The 12,120-nt window shown below is 55.3% G+C and overlaps 2 protein-coding genes across 2 annotated transcripts in view; one reads left to right on the plus strand and one right to left on the minus strand.

The window, feature by feature from the left end:
- The first annotated feature begins 2,654 nt into the window (after window positions 1–2,654).
- On the plus strand, window positions 2,655–6,225 carry HTR6 (5-hydroxytryptamine receptor 6). The gene is made up of 3 exons (XM_059487680.1): window positions 2,655–3,380; window positions 4,830–5,078; window positions 5,839–6,225. The coding sequence occupies exons 1-3, from the start codon at window positions 2,655–2,657 to the stop codon at window positions 6,223–6,225; spliced, it is 1,362 nt and encodes a 453-aa protein (XP_059343663.1).
- A 2,569-nt stretch (window positions 6,226–8,794) lies between these two features.
- The window catches only part of TMCO4 (transmembrane and coiled-coil domains 4), a 36,237-nt gene continuing 32,911 nt past the window's right edge, over window positions 8,795–12,120 (minus strand). Inside the window, exon 13 of the mRNA XM_059487481.1 lies at window positions 8,795–9,933. Coding sequence (XP_059343464.1) covers window positions 9,598–9,933 — 336 coding nt within the window. The 3' untranslated portion in view covers window positions 8,795–9,597. The remainder of the gene's footprint in view (window positions 9,934–12,120) is intronic.

Consider the following 12,120-nt stretch of genomic DNA (forward strand, 5'->3'; position numbering starts at 1 on the left):
GAAATGCAGCACAGACAGGCCAGGAGAGCTGCCAGCACAGAGAAGCTTTTGCAGGGACAATGGCGGGATTTGGTCTTCATTTTAAGGCAGGTTTTTTTAAACACATTTTGTTTCAATCAGTTCAGATTTGCTGCCCCAGCAAACACATCCAAACCAAGTGTACAAAGCCTCCCATGCGTGGAGGATGTGCTGTGGGTGTTGGGAAGAGGCTGCTCAGAGCAGCTGTGGCTGCCCTGGATCCCTGGCAGTGCCCAAGGCCAGGCTGGGTGAGGCTCAGAGCACCCTGGCACAGTGGAAGGTGTCCCTGCCATGGCAGGGGTGGGAATGGAATGATCTTTAAGGCCCCTCCACACCCAAACCATTCCAGGACTCCATGATTCTGACCCAGTCTCCCCCTCAGAAGCAAAAGCTCTGCAGACAATCTGGGGTGTTCCTGGTGAGCAGCAGGGCTGGGAAGGAAGGCTGGCCCTGCACTGGGACATTATTTCCTCCCTGTGCATCCAGCTGGGATAAATCTGAGGCTGCTCAGGGTGGGGTTTCTCTCTGCTCCAAGCACAGAGAGGCTTTCCTGGGGCAAAGTCTTTTCTAAGGAAACCTCCTGCTGCAAACAGAGCCTTGCACGTGGTGCTGCCCTGGGACTGCTGCCAGCACACTGTGACACTGAGGGGGACAGGGAGGTTTGGTGGCAGCATCCAGGGGAGGGTCCTGGGCAGCAGAGCTTGTCCTGGCACAAGTGGCAGCAGCAGTTTGCCAGTGGCAGCCTGACCCAGAGATCTGGGGGGATAAATCTGTGTGTGTTTGTCTGGGTCCCTGCCTTCCACCTCCCCTGCCTTGCTCACAGATGGTTTCCAGGCCTGGAATGCCCATTCAGGCACTGGGAAAAGCACAACAAATGTGTTGGAAAGGTGACTGGAAAAGCAGGACGTGGTGAAGAGGCTGATTTCTGTCCCGGGGTGGTGGCTGGGGGTGTGGTGTGCACAGCTGGCTCTCACCCACACATCTGCAGCACAACTGCCCAGGGAGGCGTGCCAAGGAAAGCTCCAGTGGGCACTTGGGGAGGGCAGGGCTGGCCCTGGGAGCACAGGGTGGGTGCCAGGAGCACACCCTCAGCTCTGGTCTGTGCTGGAGCCATTGCCCTCAGTTCTGGTCTGCCCCAGCAGAAATCACAGCCACTGGTTGGAGAACCCCAACTTTGGGCAGCTGGGTAAGTAAAGAACCCCAAGCAGTCCCTGCCCAGCCCCCTGAGGTGTTTGCCCTGAGCATGGAGGTGGCAGCACAGAATCCCCAGCAGCACACAGAGACTCAGAAGGGTTTCCTGAGCTGGGTCCCCTCCGTTGTTGCTGTGGGGCCATCCAGGACTGCCCCTCAGGCAGGGAGCTGGGCTGCCCCAAGCCACTCCAAATAACCCTGGGGCAGAGGGGCCAGGGTCTCCCTTGTCTCTGCTCCTCCATCCCTGGCTGCAGATTGCTGCAATATCTGCCAGTGAGTCCTGGGGCTGCTGCCTGGGGGCTGTTGTGGGCAGCTGTTCGTTGTGGTTTTATTTGACTTTGCAAAATTTTGCTTTTTCCTGCCCAGTGTGGAGGGTGGAGCCTGGAACTCGGAGCTGCCAGCCGGGTTTGGCCACTGAGCTGCTGGCCCAGGTGTCTCCAGCAGGGATGGCAGAGCACGGGGCTGTCTCTTTAAGGCAGAAACGGGAACTCTCTGGCTGCCACTTTGTGGAGTTTAGTCCAGATCCCTGTTTTCATTAGCGCTTCCATTTCATCTCCTCCTCTCCCCCCCAGCCCCACCTCCTCGATCGGCATTTCTGCATCCTTTGTGCGCATCCAGAGCAGCAGGTGAAAGTCGGGCTGGCACCTGCACACACCCACTGCCACCGCTCCCTGTGGGCTGGACGCTGCTGTGCCGCGGCAGAGATCCCTTCCACACCCCGCATCTTCCTCCTCCCGGGCGGGCTCGGCCGGGAGCATCCCGGTCCTCCTCGCCCGAGGCTGCTCTGCCGCTCCCGACGCTCCGGCTGCAGCAGCGGAGGAGCTCCGGGACCCCGGGCACAGAGCTCTGCAGGGCGCCCAGCCCAGCCGGGGGGCGGCAGCTGAGCCTCGGGGGGCCGGAGCATCCCCAGCATCTGGAGCATCCTGGAGTCCAGAGCATCCCCAGCGGCCAGGGTACCCTGGGTACAGAGCAGCCCTGGCACCTGGGATATCCTGGGATGCAGAGCATCCCCAGCAGCTGAAGTGCAGAGCATCCAGAGCATCTCGGTGCTGTATTATTCCTTGGTCCAGCGCATCCAGAGCATCAGGGTATCCAGAGCATCCTGCCATCCCTGGCACCTTGGGAACTCTGCCTTCCAGCTCGTCCCCAGCGTCCAGAAGCAGCATCCAGGGACACCCCAGAGCAGGGGGATTTACAGGAACTGCTGTGAGTAATGGGGAGGGAACCTTGGTGCTGCTGATCGGCTCCTGGGAATGTCAGCCTGCCCTGAATGCCAGTGAGGAGAGACAGTGGGGGAAGAGAGGGAGAGGAGGAGGAGAGGAGGAGGGAGGACAGACACAGAGCAGAGAGATGATCCTCCTTCCCCAGCGCTGGTGATGATCACGTAGCACGGGCCACGCTGGAGAAGGTGCCCAGCCCAGAGCCAGCCCTGCCCCTGGCTCCTCATGGAGGGGGACCTGGGGGCCCCCAATGCCAGCGTGCTGGGAGAGCACTCCCTGCTCGTGGGCAGCAGCTGGGTGGCCGCCTTCCTCTGCTTCATCATCCTGCTGACCACGGCGGGCAACTTCCTCCTCATCCTCCTCATCGTCAGCCAGCGCTCCCTCCGCAACACCTCCAACTATTTCCTGGTGTCCCTGTTCATGTCGGACCTGATGGTGGGGCTGGTGGTGATGCCCCCGGCCATGCTCAACCAGCTCTACGGCCGCTGGGTGCTGCGGGGGGACTTCTGCTCCCTCTGGGCCTCCTTCGACGTCATGTGCTGCAGCGCCTCCATCCTCAACCTGTGCCTCATCAGCCTGGACAGGTACCTGCTGATCACGTCCCCGCTGCGCTACAAGCTGCGCATGACGTCCTGCCGGGCGCTGGCGCTCGTCCTGGCCGCCTGGGCCTTGGCCGCGCTGGCCTCCTTCCTGCCCATCAAGATGGGCTGGCACGAGCTGGAGTTCCAGGTGCAGCCCCTGAACGTCACGGGGGGCCGGGGGGACGAGGAGCAGTGCCGGCTGCGGGTCAGCCTGCCCTACGCCCTGGTGGCCTCCTGCCTCACCTTCTTCCTGCCCTCCGCCGCCATCTCCTTCACCTACTGCCGCATCCTGCTGGCGGCGCGCAAGCAGGCCGTGCAGGTGGCCTCCCTGGCCTCCAACGTGGCCACTGCTGATGAGGCCACGCCACAGGTAAGGAGCCCACAGGGACGTGATACCTCTGGCAGATCCCACAATTTGGGTGCCTGGGCTGTTTCTGCCTCCTGGATGGCCTCGGGGCTGGAGCCAGCTTTGACAACTGCAGGGAGGAAGATTTTGGGCAACATCCACCTCGCTGACATCCTCTGAGGTGCCCCGTGCCTTGTCCCAGCAATGGAGAGCTCTGAAGCTGCTCATGAGCACAGAAAGAGCGTGAGCACAAGCAGAGAAATAAATAAGATTCAGGCAAAAATGCTCAGCAGTGCAAAATAAGCGCAGTTTCCCCCCTCTCTTGGCTGGCGTCATCCCCGAGGGGTTTAATCTTATCTGACTTTCCACTCACAAATCTTGGCCGTGGTGGGTGTGAGACATACGGGGGAGAAGGATTTTAACTAATAGCAAATGCCAGATTCCCGAGAGCACCTTATTTTGAACAGAAGCTTCTATTTTTGTTACCTGCTCTATAACAGGAGCTGCCAAAGCCCTCCTCGTGTGCTCGCCGGTGGAACCGGAGTGTGTGGGTTTTATAACAAAAACGTGGCTGCACTTGTTTGTATTTCTCCAGGAGAAGGTAATTGCCACTAAATCTAACAGCTTTAATTCCCTGTAATAGGCTTTATTGACCTCATATCCTACAGGGAAAAAGCAAACTTAATTGCCTTTAAATACCTTGATTGAGTTTATTCTCTCCAAGAGCAGAGCCAGGACTCCGGCCAGCTCTCCCACACGTGATAAGCTGCACCAGACGGTCAAAAGGAAAAGGAGAATTAAAGAATAAACACACAATATCATAAATTGTTTATTTCCTCACAGGCTGCCAGGTTTTTGGACTCCACAGAGTCAGGGGATGTTCAGGGCTTTGCTGTGCCATGCAAGAGCAGCATCCATCCCCCTGTCATTCAGCTGAGGCCCAAAACGTTCCTTGAAGACCCAAATTGGCTGAGGAATAAGGCGTCAGCCAGAGAACCCTCAGATTCATCTTTTAACCTTTTACATCTTAATCTAATTTTTGAGATTTTTGTTCTCTTTTTGGGCTGGAAGCTGAGTTGCAACAGGGTATCATTTAATTACAGGGGAGGGCTGAGATAATCACTTAATTTTAGATTGCAGGAGGGGACGGAGGGCTGGGTTATGGTGTTTGGAGGCTGAAATGTTTCATGTCCTCCTTTTAAAACCATAATTAGTTTGCTGCTGTAATCAGCAGCTGGAGCTGCCTGTTTAGGGCAGGCTTTATCCTCACATGGACTGAGCTGGGTTTTTCTCTAAAGAGCAGCCTAATGACAAACACACTATTTTACAGTAAATAAAATCATACCCTTAGTGTTGAGGGTTTCTATTGCTTCCCCTTCCTAATTTGTGCTTCAGGGCTCGTGGTGTGTGTCCGGCTCGTGGTGTCTGCAAAGCCCTGAACAGAGAAGGGAATTACTGGCAGGGGTTTTGCAGGATCTGGAGCACCAAATGCCACTTTTGTTGAGCAGAGGGCAGTGCTGGTGCCAGGGAGAGCTGCCCACCCCTGCCTGTCTCTGGCTGCAGGTCCCACGTGCCCCGAGCCAGCCCCTGGCCAGCAGTGAGAGCAGGAGGTTCACCAACAAGCACAGCAAGAAGGCTCTGAAGGCCAGCCTGACCCTGGGCATCCTCCTGGGCATGTTCTTCGTGGCTTGGCTGCCCTTCTTTGTCACCAACGTAGCTCAGGTAAGAGCCTGCGAGGGCTTGATGTCGGGTTTCCAGAAGTTTTCCCTTTGGAATCCAGCTGGGTTCAATTGGAGGCACCGGAAGGTCTTGCTGGACCTCTGGGACCAAGGATGCAATTCCCCAGGGAGCAACAGCAAGGAAAAAACCCTTCAAAAAGGATTTGAAGGTTTCCTCTGAAAGGGGAATGTTGGTGAAAAAGACCCACAGGTCCTCAGATTAGGCTTAACCCCGAGCAAGGCCGTCCTGTCTGGATAAATCAGTCCCTCCTGGACACAGAGTGCCCGAATGCTGCTGGAAGCCGTGGCTACCTTTGGCAAGCTAAGTGATTTTCAGCTCTTTAGTGATTAGCAGCTCTCTTAGGATTTCAGCTCGTGCTTGTCAAAAGCGCCAGAGGGCTGGGGGTAGAAGCAGAGAGAGAGGAGGAGGAGGGTCCTGGTGGTTCCACAGCGATGGTTTATTGAGGTGTCTGTGAAGGGTTCCAGTGACAGCTCTTCTTCTCCTGAACGGGCTAAAACTGCCCCTTTTTATAGGGTAAAGGGGGATCTAAACTTGCCCATTAGTAAGGATTAGGGGGAAAGTGGCCTGTGGGGTTACAGAGATAAGCTAGGGTTCAAGAGGCAGAAGACAGGAGCCTATTTTGCTGTCTCAGCAGTTCCTACTGTTAAATCTCAGTACGCCATGGGGGCCTAGCGAGCTCCATGGAGTCTGCTACAGGCTGGGGCTGAGGCGGGAGGCTGCTGATCCCTGCTGTGTCCCCCAGGCAGTTTGTGACTGTGTCCCGGCCGGATTCTTCGATGTGCTCACCTGGCTGGGCTACTGCAACAGCACCATGAACCCCATCATCTACCCGCTCTTCATGAGGGACTTCAAGAGGGCCATGGGCAAATTCCTGCCCTGCTGCCGGCGCCCGGCGGAGCCGCGGCCCAGCGCCATCTCCCTGTCCATGAGGAACTCCAACAGCGCGGCCCGCGCCGCCACCTCCCTCAAGAACGTGCTCACCCTGCAGGCGGAGACCGACTCCATGGACTCCGGGGCTCCGGGCAGCGAGCCCAGGCTGCCCCCGGCGCCGCGGGGCCCCGGCGCCCGCTCCGTCAGCCTCTGGGACACGGAGCCCCCGGGCACGGAGCTCAGCACCCCCGTGGCCTGAGCGGGCACACGCGGCTCTGTGCGACAGGAGGGATCCCAGGGCCCAACACAAACCCTGAGGGAGCTGATTTGCCACAAGCCATCTCCCCAGATCCCTGGTCCGGCACACGGTGCAGCTCAAGGAGGGGATGGTGGCCCCAGCACTGTCACAGGGAGGATCAAACCCTGCAAAGGCAGGTGTGGCTGCTGAATTAACCTGCTTTGTCTCTCTCTCTTTCATCCCTCCTGTGCTCACCATCACCATGCTCTAACCCTTCCTGTGGCCTTTCCACCTCTGGTGAGTCTGAACCTCGGATTCCAGATTCTGTGTCTCCCTAACCTCAAGCCAAGCCTTGGCTGTGCACACACAGAGCTCAGCAGATCTCCTCCAAGTGCACTGGGGGGAGTGGTAGAAAAACATCCTGTGGCTCATGGGCAAGAGGTTTGGGGCTGCTTCAGCCCATGAACATCACATCTCCCTGGAGCTGGGGCTGGATCTCCTGCCCAGAGCTGGGGTTGGATCTCCTGCCTGGAGCTGGGGCTGGATCTCCTGGCTGGAGCTGGGGCTGGATCTCCTGCCTAGGGCTGGGGCTGGATCTCCTGCCTGGAGCTGGGGTTGGATCTCCTGCCTGGAGCTGGGGTTGGATCTCCTGGCTGGAGCTGGGGCTGGATCTCCTCCCTGGAGCTGGGGTTGGATCTCCTGGCTGGAGCTGGGGTTGGATCTCCTGGCTGGAGCTGGGGTTGGATCTCCTGGCTGGAGCTGGGGCTGGATCTCCTGGCTGGAGCTGGGGTTGGATCTCCTGGCTGGAGCTGTGTCTGTCTCAGGTTGCTGTCACACAGCGCACTCCAGCTCAGCACACCGCCGTGGTTTGTCACGCAGAGCTGCACTGTGGGGGCTGAGCTTGGTGCAGAATGTCCAACACTGATGTCTGGGTGTTCAGTGGGGGTGTGGGGTGCGACTCACAGTGGCTCCATGCGTGTCTCACAGGAGCAATGGGATCAGCTCCATCCCACAGCTGCCCACTCCTGGCACAGGACCATCCCCCTTCCCTCTGACAATCCATCACATCCTTGATGATGCAGTTAGAAAATACACTTTTTCCCTCCTTCAGATGAGAATCTAAAGGAAAATTGTATTTTAAATGACAATGCCAACCCCCTCCCCCAGAGCCATAAGCAGAGGGAACACTGAGTAAATGTGACAAGTGGGCACTTAAAAAAATCAATAAAAGAAATTATTTTAGTAAATCCTTTCTCAAGTGCCTTTGGGCTGGCAGTTGGCTGCTGTGCCCTCCCTGGACCCTTCACTCCAAGCCTTCTGCCTAATTCCAAGACTGTTCTCTTCTCCTCGAACTCCCTGATACCCAAATGGACACAGAGCATCCCTGGATACAGGATGCTGGAAGAAGCCAGGCCACTTTCAGTTTTCTTTCCATGTTGCCCACAGGTGTCCCAGAACTGAACTGGAGTTTGTATGACCAACCCAGCATTTCTTTGCCACAGATCCCTTGGGATGAGTGACCAGGACACACTGAGGGCCAAGCACAGGCTCAAACCTCAAACTGTTCAATGAATTTTGCCACAGATGGAGCTTGGGGCTGGTGTTGAGCACCCAGATCAAGATGTGCATCTTCCCACAATGGCTTAATATAAATACAAGCTTGGACTACAACCCGAGTTAAAAAGGAGCAGAAAAAGGTACTGTGGAGTCTGGAAGTGTGTTAGGCACCAAATCAGCCTTGGGAAATGGACAGAGAGAGAGGGAGAGTCACCTCTTCAAGCCAAATGTTCAAAAGCAATAATTCTTTCCTGTCTCATGCAGGCAGTTCTGTGTGATTGGGTGTTTGCTTGTGGACAAAGCCTTGGATGAGCAGAGAATCCCATCCCAATCCTGCAGCACCAACAGCAGCTGGCTGAACAGCCCCAACCCTGTGGGATCCCACAGCCAGTCCCTCCCATCTCCGCAGCAAGGCACCCCTCAGGGCAGAGCTGGGCAGGTCTGAGCCCCTGGGATGATGGATTTAGGGACAGGAATTGCCAGGCACTGCATCCAAACCACGGTGCTTTGCTGGGTCACAGCATCACCCCAAACCCAGCTGAGCCTGACTCCACGAGGAATGATCTGCAGGTAAGGTCTGCAGGAAGCTGGGAATGGGAGGGGGATTAACATGGCTGTTGGGTCAGTGGGGAGGAGGGGGAGAGCCCTGTATGAACCAAAACTGGAAGGTGCAATCCCAGTATTTCCCTCTCATGAGTCTACAGGACCCCCAGATGGGGGTGGAAGAGTTTGAACCCTCTCTTGTGGCAAAGCATAAAACCCCAGAGTGTGATCACCCTCCTGCCACACTCCTGCCTGAGGCACTTGCCTGGGCTCAGCAGCAACACTGGCCAGAAAAGGGGCTTTTGTGGAAGATGTGGATCATTCCCACATCTTCCACATGATCCACATGATCCACATGATGTGGATCATTCTGGAGCTGTGCTGGCAGGGAATGTAGGGCTGGGTCCTTCCCTCTGCTCTGAGACTGGGGATGAAGAGAGTGGAGCCAACTCACTTTTATGGAAGGAGGTAGAAATCAAACAGATCCATGTTTATCCTGTGCCAAGTATTGGTTTTATTCTAAGCCAATTAAAAATATGTCTGGATGGAGCTTTTAAGGCTGGAGATGTCTGTGGGACACAAAAGGAAAGTCTCAGTGGGTTGCTGACTTGGAGAACCCGGGATTTTCATAAACCATCAAAAACCCCCCTGGTTTTCCTGCTGCTTTCCCCCAGGGTCCCAAACATGTTTCTAACAGGGCCTCCAACACCCACCAACCTCAGCCTGGAGACAGGGAAACCATCTTGGATTTGGGAAAGTGCCTGAGGCCTGGCAGCAAACCTGCAGCAGGCAGGGAAGGAAGCCTGGCAGCCCCAGCCTTTCCCCTCCTGGTCAGCAGGGCTGGTGAGCAGATCCACATCTGTCCAGAGTGGGGCAGGTAGAGCCTGGAACACCCCTGAGATCCTCAAACCAAACTCATCTCCAGTGGAGAATTGTTTTTAATTTCCTATAATGAACCCTTCTCTGTGAAATGTTTAAAATCCCCTCAGAGCCACCTGCTTCCCCCAGTCGCAGCAGGGACACGGTGCCGAGGGGCGCAGCTGCTTCCTGCGAGGATTTGGATGGGATCTGGCTCGGATTCCTTGGAGCAGGGCAGGCTGAGGCAGGAATGTGCCCTCTCCCGCCTCGGGGAGGTGCCGTGGGCGGCTGCTCCGAGCCTCTGATCCGGTGCCACGGCAGTGCCACACTTTGCTCCGGAGGGGCTGCAAACTGCAGCTGCAGCTCCATCCTCTGGGAATCCCGGAGCCACGGGTGTGCTGACAGCGGTTTTTGTGCTGGCTGAGCTGCTCTGCCCTAGTTTGCTCCTTTCCCCACTGCCTGGTCCTTGCTGTCTGTGCTGTGTGAGCAGTCTGGGCAGGGAGCAGAGGGCTCTCCCAGGGCAGAGCTGGAGGGATTCTGTCGGTGAGCACAGCCAGCTGGGAGAGCCTCACTCCCAGCCTCATCCTCCTCCTCTTTCCTGGTGTTTTCCTCTCCCCGAGCCTCGCTGCCAGCTGCCCGCTGGGATTTCCTGGCTTGAGGGGAAAACAGACTGCCACTGCCCCTCTCTTCCAGCTGGCAGTCCTTGGTTTTAATGCCCACGGCTTTTAGGATTGTGTCCATCTGCTTCATGTAGTCCAGGTGGCCGTTTACCTGCAGGGAACAAGGATCCTGTGAGGGGGAACCTGTGACAGTGGTCACAAGGGTTTTCAGGGTGAGAGATAGATGAGAATGTTGACCTCATGTTCAGAAGGCTTGATTTATTATTTTATGATATATATTACATTATAACTATACTAAAAAGAATAGAAGGAAAGCTCTCAGAAGGCTGGCTAAGCTAAGAATAGAAAAGAATGATAACAAAGATCTGTGTCTCAGCAGAGAGCGAGAGCAGCTCTGCCGTGAGTGGTCAGTAAATCCAAACATCCACAGGAGACCAATCACGGATCCACCTGCTGCATTCCACAGCAGCAGATAACCATTGTTTACACTTTGTTGCTGAGGCCACAGCTTCTCAGAAGGGGGAAAAATCCCAAGAAAGGATTTTTCACAAAAGATGTCTATGACAGGAACCCACAGGGATCCAGCTCAGCCAAGCCCTTCATCCCAACAGCCACCACCACCGAGAGACTTGGGTTTGGCTCTGACACATGGAAAGAATGAGGCTGGAAAAAATCACAGAATCATGGAATTGTTAAGGTTAGAAAAGATGTTTGTGGCCATCAAGTCCATCATGCTGAGGCCACCACTAACCCATGTCCTCAAGTGCCACATTCACATGTTTTATGTTTCCAGGAGTGGTGGAATCACCACTGGGTAAGCGTCCATCAACCAGCCTGAAGTGGCTGCAGTGTTTGGGGCACTTTGGTGCTGGATGAGTTTTCCTCTGAGAGGTTTAAAAGCTTTTCCACCCCCCAAATCCTGGGTGCCAGGGGGTAAAGGAGGAGCTCTGCCATGGGAGAGACACCCAGGCAGGAGAGTTCTCTTAGCTCAGTTGCCTGCTCTTGCAAAAGGTGTCCTCCAGGTGCCTCAGCTCCCTTGCAAAAGCCAAGATTATCTTATTTAAATTAAGGCAGAGTCATTAAAGCTCACACAACTCGCAAGCTGAGGAATTGCACTGATCCATCCTGCCCTGTATAAAACTGGGAGCCCAGGAGTTATGGGTTCATATACCAATTAAAGGTCAACAGTATGTGTAAAAACCCAGACAGTTTTATTGTAAAATGAATTCCACGACAAGATAACCCCTTCTGAGATGGATGTTGTAAAGTTTCCTTCCAATCAGGGCACAGGAGGAGAGGAAATCTCCTCTGCACGTCATTGTTCTTGATACCAAAGGCCACGTGGCTGGAGAGGCTGAAATTCCTTCCCCATTCCAGGTGTCCCAAGTGCTGATGTACCAACAGCATCCCCAGATACTTCAGCCTCTCTGGTAAATCCAATTTTTAGCAGTTTAAATCTTCCTGACCCAGCCAGAGATTTGTCTTGGCCTTTTATTTTTCCAAGCCTTGCTGGTAATTAGGGAATTTCCATGGCAGGGAATACCCATAACCTCAGTCCCAGGATTCCTGCTTCTCAACACAGGGATGACACCCCCAGGAAGGGATGATGACGGTAAGAGCTTTTCACAGAGCTCTGTACAGACCCCAGCCCTGGGCCCTCTGCTCATCTCCTGCCTGGTGCCAGAGCAATCCTTCAGCTGCCCCTGGATCCCTGGCAGTGCCCAAGGCCAGGTTGGACAGGGCTTGGAGCAGCCTGGGATCATGGAAGGTGTCCCTGCCCATGGCAAGGGGTGACACTGGATGGGCTTTAAGGTCCCTCCCAGCCCAAAGTACTGTGGGATTCAGGGCTGTGCCAACACCAGGGTTCCAGCACACCTCTCCCAAAGCTAAAAACAACCTTTCCCCCACAAATCCAACCCCCAACCCCCTGAGCTGTTTGTGTGAAGCAGCTTTGGAGGGGCACATTTGGCTGCACTGAGGGCTTGGAGCAAACGGAAGGATTTAATCAGCACATCAGGAATACAAATATGTGACTTGAATCTGTCCAGATGGCTCAACGGGCTCTGGATGTTTTGAACAGATTAGTTAATTAAAATAATTAACCATGGAAGGGCTGGGAGCTGTAGAAAAGTACAACCCTTTTACTTCTCACTGAGGGGGCTGTAGGAAGGAATGAGCACAGCCTTGGGCAAAGTGGGCAGAGACAGGAAGGAACTGGAGTTACTGGGAGCAGGGGCTGAAGGCTCTTGGTGTGCTGCACTCAGAACCTCTCCAGTCACACCATCTGCCTGCCCTGCCTTGGGAATGATCAGCCTGCTGTTACTGACTCATTAGTCAG

The sequence above is a fragment of the Ammospiza nelsoni genome, chromosome 22, assembly GCF_027579445.1.
Source record: "Ammospiza nelsoni isolate bAmmNel1 chromosome 22, bAmmNel1.pri, whole genome shotgun sequence".
Lineage (NCBI taxonomy): Eukaryota > Metazoa > Chordata > Aves > Passeriformes > Passerellidae > Ammospiza > Ammospiza nelsoni.